The 26,315-nt window shown below is 38.1% G+C and overlaps 1 protein-coding gene across 1 annotated transcript in view; it reads right to left on the minus strand.

Moving 5' to 3' along the window:
- Positions 1-26,315, minus strand: part of GABRB2 (gamma-aminobutyric acid type A receptor subunit beta2) — a 101,129-nt gene that overhangs the window by 66,914 nt on the left and 7,900 nt on the right. Inside the window, exon 4 of the mRNA XM_088661742.1 lies at positions 407-627. Within this exon, the coding sequence (XP_088517868.1) occupies positions 407-627 (221 nt within the window). The remainder of the gene's footprint in view (positions 1-406; positions 628-26,315) is intronic.

Below are 26,315 nucleotides of genomic sequence, written 5' to 3' on the forward strand. Positions count from 1 at the left end.
GTGCTTAAAGTAGCTGACTTTTTCACAAAGGCTAACAGTATATCATGCACTTCTTACAGTCTAGTGTTTCCTTATTAAAAGCTACACAGCTAAGCCTGCTTATCAAGGAATATGTCTGATGGAATTCAGTAAAACTAACTTTCAAGTAAACATGCACAACACTGGGCTGTTCTATCACATATCAACTCTACCAAAGTTGCATCCCAGAAACCTCCCCTTTCTTCTTTCTTTGTTGCATGTGTTTGTATAAAGCTCAGTATCTCTTAAAGTCTCTTAAAATACTTAAGACGGGTGGGCAAGTCCAAAACCACCTGGAACTGAAACTATGGAAGGCTGGAAAATAAAGGAAAAAACAAATCTTAGCTTTAGATATTAAATGATGGCATTTTAAATATTTGATGCTGACCTGAGACCATAGAGAACTGTCCCATCAGGATGTAATCGAATCATTCTGTTCTTCACAGTGACACCATGTACAAATGACTTCTTATCATTCAGGAAGTAGGTATCGGGAACCCAAAGCTGATCTGCTACTCTATTGTCCAGTGTAAGATTTAAAGGTATTACATTATACGAAAGCCTCTTATCCCTCCATGCTTGCTGAAAGTACATTGTCAAGGTATAGTCCTGAAATGATAGAAGAGAGAGGGGAAAATAGGTTGAAAACGGTTTTACCATTTCTTGTGTTACCTGAGATATGCAAAGCAAATCAGGGGTTCTTTCTGCATAACCACCAACATACAGCGAAAAGCTAAAACATCCATGTCTGAAGCACACCTGCCTCCTAAAATAAGAGGTGTACAATGTTTTGAGTTATAGGACTCACCAATGAGTAGCATGATAAAGTCTTCTCTTAATTATTCTACCTTCTCACATTACAGGCAAACATCTGTCAAGTGGCTATCCAATAAGTATCATTTGCTCATTAAAAGATGCTGCATTTAGTATGATCTGCATTACTTGATTAAAATGTGAAAATGTTAGCTTTGGAAATGTACTTTCAGTTCTCTTTTCCCAGATGTCAGTGATAAAATTCCTTTATTTACATAAGCAACTGAAATACTAGTGATCAACTGAGGCATTGTATCATGAAAGCATCTATCCAGCAGTCAGACAAAGGTATTGTGCCCAAGAAAGACTATTTAATAGTTTTCAATAAATTATAAAATAACAGGTTTGTGATGCACCATGTATTTCCTAACACAACTACTTAAGATTCAGTTGGTCAGACAAAACCAAAAACCTGGGCAAATTGTCACGTTCATCTACTGTAGGTCTCATATAGACAGTATAGAACTGCACTGTCAGCCTGAAGAAACTACTAATCTGTGATCTTTGAATGAAGAGCAGTTATAAATTATTATTATTAACAATAACAATAATAGTGTCCTGCTGAAATGAGGTACCTGTAGGGAAGATCTTTCCTGAACTTCTTGGCAGTGTACAAGAACTGCTTGTCAAAGTACTCACGAAGACATACAGTATTGTACAATAGCTGGTACAGGTAACTTCCCCTTCCTGTTCCCCTCTTTCAATTGAAGTTGAAATAATTTTATTCATTCAGACACATAACACCAAGGCAATCCAATTATTCTGGTTGGGGGTGGGCAGGAACAGTTTAGCTTCAGGTTTCATGGTCATTCCCAAACTCCTAACTGAATATATTTCAATGCTCCAGTACAGCATATCTGAGGCCACATGTTATTCTTTGCAGTTCTTCGAAACGTGTATGCAGGACATAATTTCAACCTATGACTGCATGCAGTGATTTACTGCAAATATTTATACCTGTAAACAATCCAAGCACCAAAGCATTCAACTGGCCCTCAGAAATTTAATATCTGAAGTGCAATGTTTGCAGAGTGAACAAACACACTTTTTATATTCTATTATCAGAGACCACTAAAAAAAATTTCACCAGAGTTTCCTTTTGTCACTGGCAGAGGTAAAAAAGGAAGTTGGAAGGAGATGAAGAAGGTGAGATCTCCCTTAGGAATGAATTTGCCGCATAGACTCTTCAGCTTCCCTTTAGCCCAGAGCAGAAGACTCAGGCGTATCCCCATTCATTTCCTTGTGCTCAACTCAAAGGCATATGCAGCTTCAATTGAGTAAATTTCAATAAATCAACACTGCATCTCAGTCTCTCTCTCTGTGTATATATGTGTATTTTTTTTTAAAAAAAACCCCACACACCACTATTTGACTTAGCAATCATTCTCACCTCTTTATCATAAATTACTGTAATTTTTCTTTAGATTGCAGATAAATAGTTGATCAATCCTTCACTAGAAAGTCCAAAATGCACAAACACTGTCCACTGATCTTACAAATTTTCCCTTTAGATAATAAATGGATGATTTTCTGCCATTGATGAGACAACTTCTATAGCGATTTCTACCATTTAAGAGAGTTACACTGCCATCAGTTGTTACATCCCTTCTCTTTCAGGACTGCAAAATACAATTCCAGCTGCTTCTTAATTAACATACCATGTTTTAAAATATGCAAAGCATGATTCTGAAGTGCCATTGCCTACCATGTAGTTATACAAATATCATCAGTTATTAAGAATAATGCTCAAACTATCTGTGAATGAAGTCTGCAGAAGGTAGCACTCCAGAGAAAAAGAGTAGAAAGTATCAAGAATGGAAACACCACATTGATAATCCTAGACACAAACACACCCCATTGATTGTTTACAAACCTTGTACCTTTAGCAGAGAAAGCAAAACCAAAACCCTTCGTAGCTAAATGTAAGAAACTTGAACTCTCTAATTGGGGGGGGGGGGAGAGGCTGGATTCTCTTGGCATACTAACATGTATCTAGCCTTTTGTGTAGATTTGGGCACATATTTCAAATAGTAAATTCCATGTTATATAACATTTAACAGCATAAAATGAGGTTGCTTTTTTAAAAAAATGAAATTTTAATCACAGACACTGTTCCGTTTAAACAATGAAGATATTTATCACTTACTCTTAGTAAATTCACGTTTGCACCAGAAATGCCCTTAATTCAAACAGGAATACTCAGTAAGCTATGTGCTACACAGTACTGATTTAGCCTGCTGCAAGTTTTGGCATGCAAGAAACAATTTCATCTTGCCGATATCCCTAAATTCTTATATGAAATAAACTGAAATATGAAGTCAACAGATTTATAGTCAACCTAGACAAAAGGCTGATTATGGCAACAGATCACTGAAAGAGAAGGAAAATAATGACTGCTGCTACCCACTCACTCTTAACAGGATTACTATTCTAAACCACATTTTATTTTATTTATTGCAATAATTTGTATACGGCTTAACACTTCAGTTTCTAAACAGAGCACAACAGAGATACTGCATAAAATTAATTAATTTAATTTAAATAACCATTATATAGAATACTGATGGGGACATGTCTCCTCAACATCTTATGTATCTTCGGAGACACTCATCATTCCTCCTAACAATGCAAAAATGAGTTACTCAACTGAGAGTTCTTTCACCCAGTTTCAGCACGTCAAAACAGCACAGTCTGGGGAAATGTTGGCAGCAGTTCACCTCAGAACTGCTATTTCCTCTCACAAATGACTTGTCTTGTAATTATAGATAAAGGGTGACAGCCTTTAGTTATTCATCGGCACACAAAAGCATTCTAAACATGTGCAGAGACACTCTCTTTATTATTTAACATGTTTGGCAAGCTCTGGTGCAAATGAGGCACTGGCTAAGGAATAAAGCAGCAATTTAAAATGTCTGGCAGCTGAAGCAATGGCCCAACAATGCATAAAAACCAATTTGGCAGCAACAAGCCACAAGTGTACTTAACGCAGATAAATGAACATCTAAACTGTACACCAGAGAAGGTCTGCTCTGCGATGTGAGAGCATTGCATAAGTGACTTTGCAGACTCCTCGGGAAACTTGGCACAGGCCAATATTTAAAAAGAATGATAGATTGCTAAGTTACTCTCAGATGTGTCTTTGCCAAGCAAAGGAGGCAAGCTGACCTAATTATTATGTATCAGTTATAATATTGTGCCAAGATCATTTCGGGTAACATTTCAACAGACACATCACGGAGGTGTTCAGTTACTTCAGTGAGCTCAAACACCTTTCAAAAATAAAAAGGAAATACTGTATATAGAGGAGTCGATATAAAGGAAAATAAGGCACTTCCTTAAATTCCTTTGGTCATAGCTGTTCTTTACCAAACCCTCTCAAAGCTGTAAACTGCAATCTTAAAAATATTTACTTGGAACTAATCCTACTAAAAAAATCTGTACAACTTATTTCTGCATGAACACAGGTAAGGCTTGTGCTTTTTCTTAGGATTTTTAGCATATGTTTCTATGGAAGCTGAGCCACGTTAAAAGTTGAAAGGATAAGTTGTATCTTTCCAGGGTGTTGTGCCTTTACTCAGTACAGGGTTGAGATATTCGTTCATGAGTTTGCAGCAGTGGTGTCTAACATGTCCCTCATATCCCTTATATCCCCCATCCTGATTTTTTACATTTATATTTTATATTCATGTTTATTTTTAGTGGCATTTTCTGCAGCGTTTTTTAGACTCTCCCCTCCCTTTTTATTTTTGTTAATTAGCACAATTTATTTATATACTGCTTTCCGTCCAAAAACACCTGGCTTGGGCCTTCCATGTTACTCTCCAAATTTATCTTCCTTCCTCGTTACTCCATTTCCCTACCAGTCTCATGGACCCAATAATTGCAGGCCACTCAATGCTGGGAGACCAAACGGTGCAATGGGTTTTGTGGAAGCATTGGCTCTGTGGAAGCAGAATATTTTTTTAAAAAAATATAAAATTATAAAGCTTAAGACCCATAGGGCAGATAGGCACTTAGGCTCCAATCCAAGTACACTTAGTGGGACTTAATCCTGAAAAGATACAAATGCTTGGACTCCTAATTGTATCAATAAAGGTGAAAATATATAGATTCTGCGTCAATATATTGTATCAATATATATTGATATATATTGTATCAATTGTATCAATAAAGGTGAAAATATATAGATTCTGCATCGGTAACAAGCAGTAAAAAGTTACAACAGAAGAGTACTTCTATTTTTATACGCAGTGATTTATGATTTAGTTTGACTGTAAAACTTGGTGCTTTAGAATATGTATAATACAAATGCAAAAGAAAAGTAACAATACCAAACTAAATGTAGGTTGTTGAAAACAGTACACAATGTGTTCTTCTGGAGTTAGAGCTTATAATAAGAACAAATTCATCTTCATCATTATGTGCTGCTAAACATCAACATCAATCAAGAGACAATTCCATAAGGAGGCACATGCGTTCTCTCTCACACACCTGCATCTCCTTCTGCTAAAGGCAGGGCTCTGAACACTGCTAACAAGCATGCTAGTATTTATGAAAAGAAAAAGAAGAAAAGCTGTAAATTGGAAGTAAGAAAAAGGCACTTACATGCCTTTTCTCAAAAAATTTATTTCGCTCCATAAAGCTCATACCATTTTTTAAAAAATATTATCTTTCTGATATTGTCTCATCCCACAAAATGAACAGCTATGTTTGTGAAGATCAAGAGAGAGGATCCTATTCAAAATCTACTAAGTATGGGGAAATGAAAAGGTATTCACTCGGAAAGAATATTTAACTCTGTACCAGGTAAAGCTCCCTCAGGAGTAGGTGCCACAACACAAATATCCGATCTAGGGTCTCCACCCTCATCTCCAACAAGAGGAAAGAGTCAGATGAAGAAGACCCTCTGATAATATTATACTATGTGGGAAGGTTCATTCAGAAAAAGGTGGTCCCTTAGGTATCCTGGTCCCAAACCATCTAAAGGACTACAGTAAAAATTAAGAAGAACATTTTAAATTTTGCTCAGAAGCAGACCAGGATCCAGTGCAGTTGCTTTAAAACTGGTGGAATATGTTACAAATTATTGGTCATGGTCAGCAATCTAGTTGATACATTTTGAACTAAGTGGAGTTTTTATTTAGACATCGGTTCCAAACATTTCAAACATACATTCTTAAGTGTTTCTTTAAATAAGAGTTTATTTTATTTTATTTCTATTGCATTGTTTTCTCTTCAATACGTTTCACTGATTTTGTATGTTTTAAATATAGTTTTCATTCACATTATAAGCTACTTCAAGCTTTGGAGGAGGAACACACAAGTAAGTAAGTAAGTAAGTAAGTAAGTAAGTAAGTAAGTAAGTAAGTAAACAAACAAACATAGACCATTGCTGTCATAAATGGTTGGAGCAGCTTCATAAAGGCAGTTACAGCTGCTAATTTCCTTTTGAGTTGCGTGCAAAAGGGTATGCTATGACAAATGTATAATAGCAAATACCAAGCATTTTTATTTGTATAAATATATATCCATTTTTTAAAGGATTTGGGTTACAATATAACAAGACATCTCTCCTGATTGTCCAGCTAATAAACGGAACTGTCTCACAATCAGTGGGAAGCAAACAAATGACAATTGCAAAGCTGAAGAGAGAGAGAGTGGGGGGCGGGGTGGGCGAGGGATGTTATTTTGAAGCTAGGATGCTCCTCAGAAGCTTCAGCCTTAATAACCAAAAAGCTGTGTGCTGAGGGCTACTTCTCTAGTTACTACTTAAGTCAAATCCAATAAAAGTTAATGGGGGATTGCTGGCCTAAAACAAGTCAGCAATGCAGTGCTGTTGCAAAACAGGGAAATGCTATACGACAAATCTGAGTTCACTGCAATGTAACCCAGATCTACTTTTTTCTGCAGTCCAAGGAAATGTGATAAGCTTGCTAAAACAAACAAAACAGCAGCAGCAGCAGCAGCAACAACAACAACTGTGGCATATAGCCACGTTTTCATAGAATCATAGAACTGTAGAGCTGGAAAGGACCTGGGGGTCATCTTGTCCAAACCCCTGCAATGCAGGAATCTCAACTAAAGCATCCAGGACAGATGGCCATCCAAACCTCAGCTAAAATTAAGTAGAGTCCACCACCTTCCAAGAGAGTCCTTTCCACTGTCAAAGAAGCTCTTACCATCAGAAAGTTCTTCCTGATGTTTAGTTGAAACAAATAACATGCTTTTGAATTGTTGACGGTGAATAATGGTTTCCTATATTTTTCTGTACAGTATTGGTCTTCATCTGGTGGATCAATGTCCTCAATTGGTCATTGCCCTGACCTAAGACATACTTCAGCACCATTGCATTTTATTTGGCTCAGGGTGTATATATATATATGCAAAGAAGATGGGAGGCAAGAGAAAAGCAAGGGAACATTAGAGAGGGAAAATGTTGATCAAGTTTGTTTACAGTCAAGGGTTAGCACAAAACAAGGAGAATGTAAAAATACAGAACAAACAACGATAATAGCTACATTTCACTTCAAAATGAAGAGGACAGCATAGGAAAAGAAAAGGTAGGTATATATGGTTAAAAAGTGGGCTTCTTGTGGCACATTGTACTTAAAGCTGCTTGAATCCTGATCTGCAAAGATTTTAAACTACAACAACTACATTAACCAGAACAGAGCTCAAAAGCAATTTTCATGGCTTTCCAAGTAGTGAATATGCAAAAAAAAAAAAACACCTTAAAAAAACCCTGTATAAAGTCTGAGAAAGTCTCCCCCCACCCTGTACAACAAAAATAGAAGTAGCCATTCCTTCTCCCACAACTAGCAGAGATTCCAAAATGTTGAACACAGATTTTCTTGCTAATCTTAGCCTGCTCTACAAAATGATGGCCTGATTATGCCTAAAGAAGAGCAGTATTCCACTGCTGGCATTACAGAGAAAGCAGTAAAGGCAAAACAGAGGAAATGTTACTTAGGCTTTTTTTTTTTAAAAAAAGGAACTAAATCACCCTTATTCAAAAAGGGCAAATGTATTGAATTCTTCATTATTAGTGCTTAATACTAATTACTAAGAAATATACCAGGCAGACCTTTCAGAATTATTTTCCAATGCAGTATACATATAAAAACATGAGGGAAATTCCCCCCAGTAAATGCATGAATGAATGCATAAAAAATGATGCAGAAGGGAGCTAGGGAACTAGGCAGATCCATCTACTCTTCAGGACAGGAGCCGAGATAAACAGAAGATCTCAGTTAAACCCCACTGCTTGTTGAAGCAAGTTCTTTGCATGGAACTTTCCAAGGTCCTGCATCTCCAGTCAGTCACAACCTGCCTGCCTAAGCTGCTCTCGTGGGCTCCTGTGACATTCCAGGTACTGTTCTTAATTTAATTTATTTTTTGCCTGTGTACACATTGATTCTAAAAACAGTAATCACAGTTCATTTGCTTTTTTCCTGGAAAAAAAATACAGCTTCTCGTAATGTAGCAACACATTTTCCCTTGCAACTAATCCTTCCAGAATCGCAAAAGAACACAGTACCCTGCTCTTTCCCTCCTTATTTAAGAGTGTAACGTCTGGTGCTCTGTGAAGTGAACTAAGGAATCAAACATGTAGAAAATAATTTAAAAACCAACCCTTTCAGAATGGTGTCGATGGTTACCCTGGAGGTCTAGCCTTGTCGATTCCAACCACTCCTCTGGGCCTAATGGGTCTAGCTTTGGCCTGACAGGCCATCTGTCTTTCTGAATCTATTTCTACCTTGTGCACAGGCAGTTCTACTGGCCTGTGCTTGACATTTGGTGCAGAAATGCTGTGGGCCTTTTTACGGCTACATAGAGAGTCTCCCACAACTAATTATTCACACTATATCCATTTCTCAGTGAAAAGGCAGCATCCCCCCTCCCGGTTTTATTGATTATGCCAGTGTGAAAGAAGGAAAGGAGGAGATGTACATGTGAGAGGAAAAGAGCAAAAATCGTTCTCAATTGCTAATGCAAATTCTTCTGTTTAATATGTAGTTTTAGACTTACTTTAACAATTGCAATCCAATACATTTCAATACATCTAAAAATGCTGCAGTGGAATATTGATTATTATTATTTTTGGAATGGTGGCAAGCTGTCTCCTAGCAAGCAATGATCTGGCCTGCATGAAGACTAGATGTGGAAAAGGGAAGAATGGTTTCACACTTAAGATGAGTGTACTGCCATGAATAATATGTGTAATTTGTCGTATTTGTTGACATATTCCCCAAGTGTCTTTTCAAAAGACTATTGCATTTTATCACAAGTTTCTTTTGCAGTAATGTGATGTTGGCTTGCCCAGGGACAGCTCCATTTTGGTCTGAAGTTGCTTGTCAGGGGGCTGGCCAAGACAGGACAGATAAGAGGTTTGGCCCCTGGATCCACTGCAGGATCCAGGGGCCTAGGAAGCTCTGGGCTCAGGTTGGGAGAGCCCGAAGATCCTGGAGAGAGTCTTAGCTGTGGGTGAGTGTTTCTACCCACCCTGTTCCATCTTCCCATCAGTCCCTACAGCATGAGGACTCCACCTCCATTTCTGGAGTTGCCAGAGTCTTGAGTCTGGTTCATTGGTGGCCTATTCCACTGTCAGTTCCATCAACCATATCCATGCCTGCCTCTCCAGGGAACACTGTTGCCCTGCCTGTCCTGTCCACCTGAGGAAGCAGTGACACACCACCAAAAGCTGGTGATTTTGGTTTCATTTTGTTGTTTTCATTTCCTCCCCCCCCCCACTTTAGTAAATTTGCAAAAAGGAAAAGAAAATAATTGCTACCGCCAAGAAAGTAGTGTAACACAAGAAGAGAACTGCTGAAGTATTACTAGGAGTTAAAAATGCCATATAATTGCCAGCCTTATTTTAATATATTATATTTTACACTGAATATCCTCTATTTTTATCTGATGTGAAATCATAATTACATACTGCAAGTCTTTTGGACAGAGAAGAACTCCAAGGGGAAAAAAACCAAAACAATATATATTTGATATTCATTAGCTAAGATGCTCAGAAAATATAACTTTTTGCCAAGTTTAAGTAGTCAACGATAAGAAGCTGCTGATGAGTAACTAATATGGACTAGCACATTCTATTAGTAACCTGTACTGTTATTCCCTTCCAAGCTTTCCAAGCAGGTTGCTATCAGAGTGGGTGGATCATCCATCTGATTTGTAAAGATGCTGTTATGCTTGCATTGCTAATTGCTTTTTCACATACATAGAATATTAAGCTTTTTACTTTCTTCTCCCTTTTCAATGGAGCCAACTGTCCAAATCAAGTGCATCAAGATCCAAAATCTTGACCCCTGCAACTGGATGCGCAAAAGAAAATGAGCCAAATTACCATTTCACGTATTTGGAAAGCTTTGTCCCCAAGCCATACAAGTGTCATTTATTTAAATTGCATGATTTAACAGGTGTGCACATGTGTGTGTGTGCTGCTAGCTGACTTGCCCTGGAAATTCTTTAACATATAAGCTTGTTTAAGATTAACCACAGACTTACAAAAGTATTTTTACTCTCTATGATATGGGTGATATCCAATGATAGTCATAGTCAAATTAGACCTGCTATCAATGAACCTATTCTGAGTATGACTACCATTGGGTATCACTCAATTTCTTAATGACAAGGTATAAAGATAATTCCTGCTAGGATTCAGGATTTTCACAAGGATGATAAATTAGCACAATCTACACTCTATTTTTATTTAAAATATTGATCACTTTCAGTGATAAATCCCTAATGAATTTACAACAGAATAAAACGCATCAGACATAAAACAGCAAAGTATTAAAAGTGAGCAGATAAAATTATCCTTTAGAGGGGATTGCTACCCCATAGAGAGCAAGTAATTGACTACCGCCATCACACCCATAAAAAAGACTCAAGATACAACGTATGTTTCAAAATAGGTTATAAAAGATTAGAGGAACTGCACAAACCAATTAACAAGATCAACCAAATCAAAGTAGTCCAAGCAGGAGTTATCCAATAAGGGGAGAATCTGATTTCCACCCCCCATCTCCTGAGTCATGTTTATAGCCATAATCTGTGACCATGCAGCCAAGGACTGGAAATAAATCGCCCCTCCCTCCCTTGTGACCCTGACATGCACAACAGGGGCTCTGCTGCCCAGTGTTCACCACACCTAAAAGAAACCCCCAGGAATGGAATGGGCTAGCACACAGTTTATTATGAGCTTTGACCTAAAACAAACTGAGTTCTCACAAGGATGTAGTGAGGTAAAAAAATGATTGGGTACATGACTGTGAGTCCTGTCACCTGGAAATGACTGTAATTTACCACCTGCAGCTTAAATACCTCTTAGCATATTTGCTGGCCACAACAAAGTCAATTCCTCAGCAACAGAAATATATTTACAAAAGCATGCAGTCTGGGAAACTGTTGCAAATTTCCTTATTAATTCACCTTTTTTATTATTAATGTATCTAAAAACAAATTGAGATGCATTTCTATCCAGTTAAGCCCAGTCTGATTTTACCTTTCTGGTCCTCTTGCCTTGCCAATCAGTGGGGAAGTTCTCTAAGTTCTCTCTGAATTCTTGCAGACTGTACATCTGTTCACGAACTCATCCATAATTTGTATATCACTTTCTTTTTGTTATTTTAAAAAAAAAACACCAGCGGTTTGAATGAAAACGATAAACCGAAATATCAACTCACCAAAAGGAAAAAAAGAGAAAACAATCTTAATCAATAAACCCTAATGGGCAAAAAGTTTGCAGCAAAAGGAGGTTGACAGCTAGATAAAGATAAACCTAAGAACATTCATATGAAGCAATCTATGAAATTTTTGATTGCACATGCATAATCTTCACAACTGGAGGTGCTGGTGGACTATAGGCTAGCTATTTTGAGTGGAATGCATAGATCACTGTAATATATCATATACAGGATCAGGGTGTTGTCAAAGTTGGAAAAAAAGCAACAATATCCAGGATCTCATCAAGTTTCAAGGTTACTTTACATGGAGGAGGAGTTGACAAATATGCCCGGGAAAGGCCCCTTTTTGGTGAAACTGCAGCCAAATCAGGTTTAAGGAGGAACAGCCAGATATTTTGTTGGTATGGAAGGTTGTACTGCTGCAGAGAAAAGTTGATCTGCATTGAGAAAGGTATTCTGCATCGACTGTGTAACATCTGTATACACCTTTATTCTACAGAAGTGATTCCCCATCACCCCCCTCACAGACCACTTGAAAATTGGTAATGGTCTTGGTGGACCATTTAATGATTTTTCAACCTGTTGTAGCAATTGCAATGCCCTGTGCTAGATGCTGTAAGAATTTTAGCTGTGTTTTTATTACTTCTTTTATTTCTTATATTGTGTTACAACCTGCCTTCCATGAAATTTAAACTGTAGTACAATAAAAAAACTAGACAAAAAAGCAATAAAAATATAATTTGAAATCAATATGAATTTTTAATATTGACATGCCACAGACCACCCAAACAATGCTCGCAGACACAACCATTGGTGATCAATGAACCAAAGCTTGGAAATCCCGATTCTATAGCCTGGCAGTGGTTGTTTTCATCCACCCCTCCACAAACAAGAAGATTACATTTCAATGTGATTTTTCACTAACTGTTACGGACTGTTGCAATGTAGACAGAAGGAGCAAATTTGGTTTCTTTACACAACCCACAGAGTTTAAAAACTACAACTATCCATAACGGAAAGAGAGAGGACACAACAGAAAAGTGGCCTTTTGAAATAGTGGTCCAGAAAAGCGTTCCTCTACAGTGCATCACAATATTCAAAGCATATCAAGACACAGTAATGCCCAGTTTATTACACACTGGTTATTTCAGAACAAGAAAGTATGAATAAGTTTAGCCGAAAGGTCAAATAATACTGCCATTCTGTGTATGTCTACACAGAAGTAAGCCCCACTGAGTTCAATAAGACTCACTCCCAGATTAGTTGATACAGAATTGCCACTTAAATGGAAAACAACAATAATGATGCTTCCAGCCGTTAAAGGCAGTTGCCAAGATTATTTATGCATGTTATTATAGGAAGTTTTCAGAATGTAATTGCATCTCATTTTAGTCTTGTTTTATTCAGATTAGTTCATTTCTTTAACTTCTGGTTCACTTATCAACTGTTTAATTTAGAAAACATCCTGCAGAATATTTTGCAATTCATGGATCCTGCTTTTTCCTTCACCTTTCTGAAGATATTTGAAGTATTAAGGAAATGGAGTGTGGAAATAAATCCTGAAGATTTCCTGTTGTATTTGTTATAAAACGGAATGCCATGCTTCTAAATATCAAGGAGGAAATCATTTCTCATAGATGCAGTCCAAAGGAAATTATCCATTATAGAGCCAGTCTGCATTTCTTTTTATAGCTGCTCTAATTGTTAAACAAGCAAAGTTGTGGAATGCTTCAGTATCCTACTAATTCCATACTGGATTAAAGTTCTTTTAAACTCCACTGATTTTTAATTATGCTGCTGATGAGAGTTCCAAATACTTCCAAAGCTAAGCTCTTCAGATAAATTGCTGCAATTCCAACCACCACCTCTCTTTCCTCTATACCAGACCTCTGGGTCCTCTTTCCTATGCAGTCTTGAGTGCTCTCAAGTCCACTTCCTTAGAAGAGCATATGCAATATAGCATTGGAATCCTTAATAAGAGAAGTAATGTCAACTGGATTATGCATCAACTGGATACCAGTGAATTCAGGCAAAAGAAAAGGGGGCACACTAGCTGTGAACTGCAACAGATGCTATCCAGCATGCCAACACTTGTCCTTCAGTGCCACAAGAGGCCCTGGAGCTGACGATCAAAACCAATTCTGCTGCTTTAATTGTTGAAGACTTATTGAATCTGTTCATCTACAGATGCCCTACTTTCACCCTTCCATCCCTACTAGCTAATCAAGAGGTTGTAAGCAGAGACCGGGTTCACTTTTGCCATCAGTTGGCAAACAACAATCCTGACTCTTCCCAGCAGCTGATGTTCAAACTAGTAAATGTAGCAGTGTGCTACTAATGCTGCCTTCTTCCTGCCATTGTACAAGTGGTGTGATTCAAGAAAATATATCACATACTGTACAGTGGTACCTTGGTTTATGATCACAATTGGTTCCGGAAGTCTGTTCATAAACTGAAGCATTCATAAACTGAAGCGAACTTTCCCATTGAAAGTAATGGAAAGTAAATTAATCCGTTCCAGATGGGTCCGCGGCGTTCGTAAACCGAAAATTCATAAACCGAGGTGTTCATAAACCAAGGTTCCACTGTATATAGATTGTTCTCCTTGCTATTATTTAATGGTTTTCATTAACCAGGGGACCGTCAGCATTCCATATTATCCCAGAGGGGCAGTTGTTCCGGCCTGTTACAACAAATATTTAAAAACATACTGTGGCACTTTGCAGACTAATAGTGTTTTTCTGGACTACTGAAATGTATGCAATACGCACAGCATATTCACAACCATTCACAACAGCATAATTGTCAATAATAATATCTTCCTAAATTTGCTGTGCTAATCTTAATACCTGCAGTGGGAAAGGAAACCTTGGTTCTGGCAGTCTGAAACACATACAATTGCATTCAGTGAGATTTTAGGTCAGAACTTCCATGCTGGGGTCTCGTTTATGTTATGGGGAGGTTGTGTGTGTGGGGTGGGGGGAGAGAATACTGCCTTTTGGTGATATTATTCAGAATTCCTCAGTGCACCAACTGGGCAGAATTTTATGACTTTTGTGTAGTGAACAAAATTTGGAGACTCAGAATGGGAATTCATCTGCTGCCTGTCATCACATCATGTGTCAGCTGCATGATGCCCTGAGCAACATGCATGCCTTTAGCTTGTTCTAATTTTAGTTTTGATTTATTCATCTTCGCTCATTTCTTTTGTTCTTGGGTCACTTCATTCATCTGCAGTGATTGAAAGACAACACAAGTACAAATAAAGGAATGCTTGCGAGCCGTGGTAGCGCAGAACATGATTCTCCACAAACAGTCATTTGTTACAAGGTTGTTTTAATTAGCTTTTAAAGGACAAGGCCAGTTAATAACCTAGAGAATATACTTGTCACAATTCACATTCTCCTCAAGAGGTAAGCAACATAGACAAAGGAAAGCAAAACATAGATAATTCGTCCAACATTTATTTGTGAGAGCACAGAACTGAATATTCCACTGGTTATGCCTTCATAGAAGCATTATAAAAAACTATTAAAATCATAGAGGGATATTTAATAGGCACATGTTGATTTGCGTTGAACTGCTGGGCAAATGGTAGAGGTTAGAAAAATTACCGCATCTTATAGGTATGCTTTCCTCAGCAGTGAATTGTTTTGCCCCCAAACTTTGGAACATAAGCAAATACGTAATAGCACCACTTTAGTTAATTAATCCACATTTATCTTACTAAATTCAAAATGAATTTACATAAGGAAGGTTTCTCTCAACAGCTTCATTTTTGAGCAGAAATCAACAAGCACTAATGCAAGTCTCAGTCTAATGATGTTCATTCCCCACCTGCACTAATTTCAAAAATTTCACTAGATGATTGGCGGAAAAGTCAGCAACCTCATTTTGGATGCAATTTCCTAAACAGTGCTTTTTTAAAATGACCACAACCACCACCACAACAAGCTGAGAGTTGGCGAGAAAATGATTTGGAACTGCTATTTCAAATACTGCTGGATAAACAATGATAAATAAAACCATTTACTGTTTCTATAACATTTAAAATTGTTTAAGGTGATATTATTAAGTTTAACTTCTGTCTGTGGTGGTGGTGAGTATGCACTTTTAGATAATGTTGTATTGGCAAGAAGCCAGGATAGATAGGCAGGCATTAGGGCTCTCAGGTCTGGAATAAGAAGTTGCATCAGATAGGGAAAAACATGGATCACTTCTAGGAAATATGAATGTTTATGGGAAGTGGCAACCTTGCCCCCATGATTGAGATGGCTGGGGCCATGCAACATCAGCAAGCCCTGGGTGCACACATAACATCAGCACACCCTACAGCACACCCCACATGCCATGCTGCCAGGAGTTATGTTTTAACCTGGTCTCGTACTTTCTCACCAAAAATGCCATTAGCAGCAACCAAGTCAAAGGGGACGGCATTCCAAAGTGCAAGGGCAATTGCAGAAAATGTCCATTTTCTGGTAAACACCCTGTGATATTCTGTAGGGTGTGTTGCCACATGTAAAATTTCTGCATTTTATTATCTAAGTGATCTTTCAGATTTGCAAAGAGGCAGGCAATCCTTTGGGTAACCTGGCTCCGGGTTGTTGTTGTTTTTGAAAATCATGTATCTGCTTTGATTTAAATAGGTATTTCCAATTTACTTTATTTTGGGTCTGAGTCTGGTCTCTCTGGTTACCACAGCAGATTCAATGAAGCAAGCTCAATACTGCCAGTTAAAGAACCTATTTTCGCCTGGAATAACAGCAGCTAAAAGAATCTTCCCAGGGCACAGAACAGGAATTAAGCTACTACATGTGGCTGGAACTTTCCTTTTTCAAAAGGAGGATCAGAGTGAAAATTATCAGATGATTTATAACAGATGATCTCCTTGCAAAAATCACAGTGCAGCATTAGCCAAAACATTTTAGGAATATCATTTGTAGAGTCAACGAACCTCTAATATGTAGCATATAAAGCAGCTTTGAACTGGATTGGGGGGCATGATGTACTAATTATTTGGTTACTCACACAGTGGCTTAGATGTAATTGTACAAAGTTTAAGGCATCAAATTGTGTAGCCCAGCTCTCCATAAATCTCAAGTTCCAGAATGTTAGAGTTTGTAGTTGATCTTAAAATCCTTGTTAAAATGGAAACCTAGCTAGCATTAACTGTGCTGAATAGCAGTACTGACACAACACTTGACAATGGTTGAGATTAGCAGATGGAAATTTGGAGGAATCTGTGTTTCAGCACATACAGTGATTCTGTAGCAGTGTAGCCCTATGGTTTCCAATGTGGCACACTTTGATACTAAGCAAGGGCATTGCCCCTCCCAATTTTCATTAAAAAATGACTTTTATTGTTGCTTTCTTGTTTGCAAAGGTTGCTTGTTTTGAGATGGGTTAGGTATTTTTCCTGGGTTTTGTGTGTGAGTTATTTTGTGGTGCTTCTTAGATCTCCAAATATGCCCCAGGCCCAAAATGGTTGGGAACCACTGCTGTAGCCAGAGGCATCAGGTTTCAAAGTAGAATGTGGGGGTTGACTTTATGCACCTGACATCAAGACATTGGGGGAGCCCCCAGGAGATGGTGCCCCTAGCTGTAGCCCATTCCCAACACTTTAACCATGGTAGAACACTTAATTTATTTTTATCAAATTAAATATGTTTGTTAAAAGTGAGCTCTTCCGTGAAAGCAGCAATAGTGTTATTTATTTACCCTGAGATAGAAAGTTTGGCCAAATCATTACAATGAATACCATCAGTAAGAAAAGCACAGCCCTTGCCTATGTTTCTTCATGCAAACTGAATATTAATTCAAAATTAATATTTCATTTTTATGTAATTGGCCATAGCAGAATTTTAAAACATCATATCATAGACAAAATGCCACACTCAAATCAAGAGAGTTTTAAATGGGAATCTGCCACCAAAAACGTTGATCAGAAGCAGTGGCAAACCTTTTCCTTTTCCTTGGAACTCAACACTAACTTATGCCAACCACTGATACTGATGAGGTGGTATTGCCCAGTGCCCACAAGCTGCTGGGTGGCACATCTTTGTTGCACAAAAAAGGTATTCTTGGCTGTTGATGTAGCAATGATTACTGAGGGCATAGGCACAAAATCAAACAACTTTGCATCATGTCCTAGGAATCAATGACACGTGAAACTACAGAAGCCCAAGCCTGCTCTTGCCCCCAGAAAATTGAGCTGCCCAATATATACACTTTCACAACTATGCCCATGTTTTTTGCAACTTTTTTTTGAAGTTTGGAGACAAAAAAATGAACAAAATGCAGGCAGAGTTTGTGTCTCAGCATTTAAGGTAACAGCTTACATTGGGCAACTAGTCAGAATTCAGAATGAACTGGGTAAGACACTAAGTTCAATTTTAGACCGGTTTTCATAAACAGAGGTTTGTGTATCTCTCTGTGTATGTGTGAACTTGCCTTTAAAATAGGTAATAAGCAGGTCAGCAGTGAAGATGGCAATTAAATAAAAACAAATTCAAAGATAGAGCATTACAATTTTAAATTATTCCAAAGGTGCACATAACCATCAGGTTTTCTGAACACGTACAAATATTGCTTATAAATGGGGATAATCCTGTTTGCAGCTAGTTATATAAGCTGAGCATATATATGAGTAATAAGCATGAGCTGTCAAGCCCTTAGCAAGTTAGTTTACTATCTTGCCTTGTGTCTCAAAACATTATCACCAAAGGGCTGGCTTCTGTTGCCCCTATGATGCAAAACAAGAACACTTTAGAAAATATACTTTGTAACTTGCATATTACAAAGCACAACTAATGCAACTGCCTAATTTCAGTATAAATATGGCTTTGCATATTTTTGGATTAAACTGTCCACCCTCCAAAATTGGCTTGTGGGGAGTGTGAGGGTGGGGAATCCCCAGAGCAGCGCATTGAATTCACACACAGTGTGACATTGAATTCTGCCCTATGACTATGCTTTTGTCAGGTTTCACTAAACTTTAAAACTGTTTTTAAAATGTGCTACATAATAAAAGAGTACATAATAAAGTACAGATGTGATACTGCCTAAACCTATTCTGTGATGGTTGTTCGCTCCTCTTCCTCCTCCTTTGTTTGGTAATCAGTCGTAGCTAAGTAGGATTGTCTTCCATGAACAAGGTCTTAACAGTGAGTCTGTAAGACATGGGTCCCCAAACTAAGGACCGGGGGCCGCATGTGGCCCAATCACCTTCTAAGTCCGGCCCATGGAAGTTCCGTGAATCAGCATGTTTTTACATGAGTAGAATGTGTCCTTTTATTTAAAATGCATCTCTGGGTTATTTGTGGGGCATAGGAATTCATTCATATTTTTTCCCAAAATATAGTCCGGCCCCCCACAAGGTCTGAGGGACAGTGGACTGGCCCCCTGCTGAAAAGGTTTGCTGACCCCTGCTGTAAGATTTTGGCCAGCCACAGCTAATAAAGAGATAAAGAGTTGCCTTGATAGAATGGATTGTGGAAACTATCACTTTTTTTAAAAAAAGAGATTGATAATTTTGATATCCCTAAAGTCTGCTGGGATCTCCTCTCTTTCCCATATTTTTTTCGATGAGCTTGTGAAGTTGTTGTGTAAGTTCAATCCCACCCACTTTGAAGACTTCGGCAGGTCTCCCATCAGGTCCACTGGCTTTGTTGTTTTTCATTTGGTTAATAATTGTACACCACTCTCCCAGAGAACCTCAGCAGCTATGGGGGAGTTGTGGTTAAGGGGATGCAGTTAATGTTCTTTCCAATGCAGTGCAATAGCTTATTTATCATTTAGAAGTGTGGTACTGTCTGTTGAGCGTAGGGGGCATATGCCATGATTTATTGGCCCATAGATGGTCTTTGTGGCTTTAAAGAAACTCTGTGCATCGTGAGTGTCGGCTAAGTCCTGGAACTCTTGAGCTTTTTTTAATCCGCCAGCTGTTCTTTAGTTCTCTGGTTCTTCTCTGGTTCTTCTTTGAACCTTAGCCTTAGTGTTAGCATAGGCTTTTTTCATAGTGGCACAGTTTCTATCTCTTTGCCAGATCTGAAAGGCCTTCCTTTTTTGTCAATAATGCATTCAATCTCACTATCATTCTCATCAAACCAGTCCTGGTGTTTATTGGTTTGGTATCCAATAGTTTGTTCACAGGCTGTAAAATGGATGTTTTTAGCTTGGTCCAGTGTTCCTCAGGGAACTCCGAAAGCAGGTGGTCCTTAAGAGTCATTTGGAAGCAATCCAGCTTAATAGGATCTTGAAGGGCTTGAGTGTTCTTTATGCACCCTGGTTTCCTTCCTTGAAGCCTGCATTGAGGTATAATCTTGATAGCCATTGTGGAACGTATTAATCGGTGATCTGTCTAGCAGTTGTCGGCACTCGTCATAGCTCTGGCAAGGAGCACATCATGACTTCTGGTGCCTCCATGATTTATTTATTTTATCAAAAGAGTGTGTTGGTAAATAATCAGGTTGTGCGCTGCTCGAAGCTACGAACATGAGTTTGACCAAACTGCGGGAGGCAGTGGAAGACAGGAGTGCCTGGCGTGCTATGGTCCATGGGGTCACGAAGAGTCGGACACGACTAAACGACTAAACAACAACAACAACAAGTGCGCTGCACATATAGTCAAAAGTAAGATTCTATTCTGGTTGCTGTTGCCAATTCCTTCTTTTCCAATAGTCCCAGGCCACAGTTCAAAATCTTGCCCAACTATTGCATTAAAATGCATTTACCTGCCCACTCATACAGATATTCCCTTTTCAGTCTGGAAGTAATGATAGCACTATGTTTGCAGTGTTTTAAAAAAGAAAAAGAAAAAGTTAACTACAGTGAGCGTTAAACTAAGTTGAAACCATGATCAGAGATTTGGGCAATTTTTAGTAAGAATATTAGTGATGAGATAAATGTTTGCCACAGTTAAAACTAAAGTGGGGAAATAAGTGCACAGGAATAAGTCTGTGAGAAGTTCTGTATTGCCAAACTATGGTTCTGTTACTAGGCAGTGTTTTATCTTCACTAGAGAGTGAAGGGTTATTCACATTTCCATTTACTGTGGCTCCAGTGTGCGCCTATTGCTGTTTGTCTTAAGCTAGGTTCACATGATGTTAGCTACAATCAATCTGCATCCAGTGGCTTTAAGAGGAATATTGCAATTTGATGCACTTTCCCTCAAACCAGCTTCCACCTGATTAAAAAATGCAAGCCGGCATTCCATTGCAATGTGAAATATATATATTATGATGATCAGGCCGCTTTTGTGAATGCACAGATGACGGAACATGCACAGATGAAAGTGTCACTGACCTTAGGGAATGAAATTATGGGGAGAAACCATCCCCGCCCCTGCCCTGATATGAACAGTTGCAGGAGAAATCGACTTGGAGACACAGCGGGGGGTGGGGGTGGGAACAATGACCTTGCAGCATTTCAAGAAACTAATGTGAACTCATAGAATCTGCTTTGCCCTTTCATACTTTTTTCTTATATTTAACAGAGAAAAATCACCAGGAAATAAGAGAACCTTATAATGCTTCCCTGTTTATTCCTAAAAGCATACAGAATGAGCCTTAATGCAGAAAACAGGATAAAGATGAAGGCAGGATCAGTTTCTTCCTACCGATCTGAGCTAGTTACCCCAGGATGCTAACACACTTGCTCTGAGACTCTGTTGGAAGCCGCCCAGAGTGGCTGGGGAAACCCAGCCAGATGGGCGGGGTATAAATAATAAATTATTATTATTATTATTAACACACTTTGTTTCTAAGTGTATGCTTAAATCTATGCAGCAGGGAGTCCTAATGTTGTTTCCTTGGAAAAGCGTCATCAACAGTTTGCTTCTCCACATTCCATGGCTAAGCTTGAAAAAACAAGCATGCTTTACTCCTCCCCCAGCCCTCTTCTTGCTACACTACCCAGATCTAAGTGTGTGGTTTATCTCTCTCCAGAAGAACCATGAACAGTAAACCCAAGAACTAACTTTGGTTATAGCTGCCCAGCTGGATTTAGGTTTGATGAGGTCCTAAGCTACTGAAGGTAATGGGGCCCTTTATATAGCAGGCGGGGCCCATTACTTACCGGTACATCATAGGAGCCTACACAACACAAAACACTGTTGCTGTATGTAGGTTTTTTAATTTGTTTTTTATCTCATAATTTGGAAATATACATCCAGTTTTTTACTTTATTTTTTTTGGGGGGGGCCCAAAGGAATGGGGCCCTAATTTATAGCTTGTTTAGCTTATACATAAATTTGGCAGTGTAGCTGCCTTATATTGTGTCCACCTGGCTCAATATTGTCCACTCTTAACTGCTAGCTGAAATCCCAAGTTTTCAAACATGGGACATTTCTAGCTCTAACTAGAGATGCTGGGGACTGAATCTGGGACCTTCTGCTTGCAAAGCAAGTGCTCCACCACTGAGCTACAGCTCTTCAAATTCTAAGCATGTTTAGTACAAAATTAATCCCACTATGTTAGATAGGGCTTACAATCTTGTAAGTGTGTTTAGGATTGCAGCCATCACCACACTGTTCTTTTATGCTTCTTGAAGCTGGAACACTTGTAGAGAAAATATGTATTATTGTGATGAGGCTGATTATATTTTAAGTGAGAAATCAAAAATCTATTCTGCTGTACTTAAAGAACTTCTGGAAAATGACAATCAATCAGCTGCATTTAAACACAAGGGGATGGAGTTGTTTGCCCTCACATAGCTTTAAGCAACAAAAAATAAAATATCAAAGATTCCAGTTCTTAACGACTATTCTTTATTATTTTTATATAAAAAAATTCAATACATGCAAGTTCTGTTATCATTACGGAAATGTTACCCTATGCTTGTTTCAGATAATTTTTGGTTTCTTTTCTTTTTTAAAAAAAATGAAAGCAATACAGCTAAGAGATAGTTATTCAGTCATTGTACATACAGAATAGATGCCTCATCACCAAAATGTCAAGTGTTGATGCATCATTCTGTTCTCAAAAAGTCAACCCAATTAAAAAGTTAATCAAAATGAAATCCTGCACTTCAGTGCTCTTATGATTATGAGTACCTTATCTAACACATACTCACTTCTGAGTTGATGAAAAAACAGTTTCCCCCCTAAAAAATAATAATTATTAATTTGCTTACTTTGTTCAGCTCTGGAGACTGGACATCATGCTTATTTATTATATTTATTAGTCAACTCATTAAAAAAATCTCTAGGCAACATGCTGATTAAAATAAAATACATGAAAATTCAGCATGAAAACCCTAAGCAACCCTAAATGTTGAAGAAAATAAAATTGAAGAAAATATAGCAAGAAGTACTACGTGCAACTACAAAGAGATTTTATTTCAGCCACATACACTTTCTTTCACTTAGATAGTATGAAAATTTCAGATGTTACATTACATGAAACAGACTGCGACTACCTACTACTATTTCTGTGGAGCAATGGGAGAAACTTCCTCTTGGTGTTATAGTGCCACTAGCCCTAAACCTATTATAGCTGCTCAATGAAAATGAAGGATGCAAAAGGAATCATTGTTACACAATTAAAAAGAAGTTTGCTCTAGTGCTGAAGGGGAGGGGGAGATTAAACCTCTCCTCCCTTCATGCTATTGCCCACAATCATTTATCCCAGCCACCGCCACGTACTTAAATAAAAAGGGGTGGAAGTAACTGCATATCGTAAATAGCACTATCCACACTGGATAACAAACCTGACACATTATAATTACACATTTTAACTTCTTCCCCACTCAAATACTGTGTTGGCTCAAATGTTATACTACTAGGAAGAAGGCACCATTCCATGTCCCAACTTGTATTGTGACTGCAAAGTGTCCTGCCTCCTCTTGGGTCATGCATTACAGATGGGCATGCTGTCCCAAATGCTCCTCGGATTCATTCAGAAATAATCCAGAGTTATTGGTGGGGAGGTGTTGAGGGGGCACTGGATTGGAAAAACTCAGATTATTTTCCAAGGGTTCGGGAAAACACCCACTTGTTTCTACCAATGTGCCAAAACAAAACAAAACCCCTCTCTTCTTTTTATTGACCTATCCAGTGGCTGCAGAAGCAGTAGTGGCTCGTAGTGAGAGAAGGAAGGTTTTTCCTTTCCCATCTCCCTCCTCCGTCTTAGTTGGGTAGCAGTGCAGCATATCAGGAAGATCATGGAAGAAGTGGTTGCAACTGTGTTAACCCTAGGGAGAACTGCTATCTCACTGTCTCCCAGGTTGCGGGTATTTCTAGGATGCTTTTAGGGCTGAGTTTTCCATGCTTTTTTCAAAGATGTAATTTAATTTTTTATTGTGGCATTTGGTATTGTTTTTAGCATATTGTACACCGCTTCAGGTGCTACTTAGAAAGCAGGGAAAGAGGCACAGCAGCAATATTACTGTTAATAGTTTAGTATAGTTTAATGCTAAAGTAAACAGCATGAAATACTTTATACAAGCCAAAATGCAAAGTTTTACAGAAGTAGGTTAGAACGGACCTATGTCTCAAATAAATAATTCATACTTTCAAGCTCCCATAAAACATTTAAAAGGCAATAAAGCTTAAGAGCCAGAGTTTTCAAAATTTCTCAGGCCCCAAAATTGATATTAGTTTTTCAAACAAGCTTAATGCCTAGTTTGTCTCTTTCAACTGAAGTGGACAGCTTTTTCAAAGCACTCAGCACTTCCAGCTCAGATTCTTATTATGAAAGGAGTCTGGCAGAGCAAACATCCAGCTGATAGAAACTCATACAATTTTATATGACCAAAAAACACAGCTGAAATGTAAGAAATGCTTTCTACTCGCTCCAGTGGCAACAAAAGCTATAATTACACATATTCCAAGTCTTCAAGATCTTTTTAATAGTATTTTAAGCTTCTCCATCAATTGATCTCTGTATGACTTATTTCCTAACCATTTTCTCCTTCTCCCATCTGCTTTCTAGTATGCATTTTCTAGCTTAGGAAGCGCTGATCATTGTTTCACATTTAAATATGGCCCGGTTCAAACTAAGCCAAAATATGAAAGAGCCTTTTGCTTTTGCATCCCTTTGCTTCTTTCTTCAGCACATGCCTAAATACCAAGTTTCATCTCAGCTGAGAGATTATGTTGACTAGAATCCTAAACCAGCTTCAACTTGTTCCAAAGTTGGGAACCATGATTTCCCAATAAAGATGAAACAGAAAATAATTCTTCCTTAGAGATTTCCTGGTTTAATCACAGCTCATGCAATGGGGATGGATGCATCAGCAAAAGACTCATTCATGTCTCAGATTATTAAGAAGAAATATGAATGTCCAACAGTCTCTTCAAAGCTCTTGCTTAAACTTAAAAGTTAACTCTTCTCATACAGATAGGGCTTGGTTGATACCAAAGAGGAAACCTTTTCAACAGCTGTGCCTAAGCTCTGGAGAATCCCCTTCCAAAGGAAACCCATCACACCTTCTCCTTATGAGTCTTTTGCTAGTTGGAAAAAACCTTCCCTTTTAGGAAGCATTTGGGCTCTGGACTGCTATCTTAAGCAATTGGTCTCTGGATTTCAGGTTTTTTTTTTGTTAGTCACTTTGACCTCTTCAGAAGAAATGTCAGATAGAAATTATTCACATAAATAAGCCTGACTCCCAGAACACATCTGTCTTTCTAAAATGCCCTTCAGCCATGAGAGTCAACTCTCATTGGGAAGGTTTGCCTGCTCTCTGAGTGTTAAAAGGTATAAAAAAACTCAAACCCATAAATCAAACACACACACACAAAATGAAGACTTAAAAACAACAACACCTATGCTCCTACAGGATATGATCTGGCTCACAGAAACTGGATTATTTGTCAGTATTTCTCTTAGTGGAATTTCCACTCACCAGTTAAAGTATTTCTGAATATTCCAACATTCTGTGACATCACAGCACACAGGGAACAGGTGGGAGAGAGGAGTTTGTAGGTGGCAGGCACCAACTTCCTAGTGAGAGCCAATTTCAAGCCCATTGTAATTTTTAGTAATTTACTCTGGCTTTGTTAAATGTTGGGATTTGCTCACTGTATTTTTCCAGTTTGTTCTGCATTACTCATATAACTACAAACAGCATAATTGTATACATAAAGCACAGGAAACTTATCCGATTCTTCAACCTTAAAGTCATGTCCAACACTCAATCATGCAATTAAAGACCAGTACAATGACCATATAATTAATACTATAATAATTAGTAAAAGCTATTAATGCCAGTGCAGTGTCCACACTACAGTAGTTATTACCAAAGTCCAATACAGTAATTATTACCAATACCAATATTGCTTGTTTCCTGTGTTGTTTTTCCAATGGTTAAGTGCTAATGCAAATATGGTAGAGAGGGCAAAATGTTTAAATAATTTTTTTTTCTACCCACAGTATAACTATTACAATAGGAGCATCAACATCTATGTATACGTTTAATTGCTTCAGCAGCAAATTTAGTTTCCAGAACAGGCACGTTAACTTTGTAGCAGCAACAAATAGCTTGAGAGCTCATTTAAAAGAAACTTGATAGCCTCTAAATTACTACAGAAGGGTTTGTAATGTCATTAATTGCTTAGGTATCCTTATTAAAGTTAGGAAGTGGATCAGTCCTGATAGGCAAATGGTATAGTCCTAGCAAACAACAGACAACCCCCAACATGGCAGTCTTCTTTCCCACTTCTTTCTGGAAACACTGGGGCTCATTTTCTTACAATGGTTCAATCTGGTAATGGGTGACACAGACCCCAAATTCAGAATAAATCTGATCTTTTTATACTCTCTCAGAGAAATAAATGGGCGAATAGAC

Source organism: Zootoca vivipara, chromosome 2 (genome assembly GCF_965207765.1).
Source record: "Zootoca vivipara chromosome 2, rZooViv2.hap1.1, whole genome shotgun sequence".
NCBI lineage: Eukaryota > Metazoa > Chordata > Lepidosauria > Squamata > Lacertidae > Zootoca > Zootoca vivipara.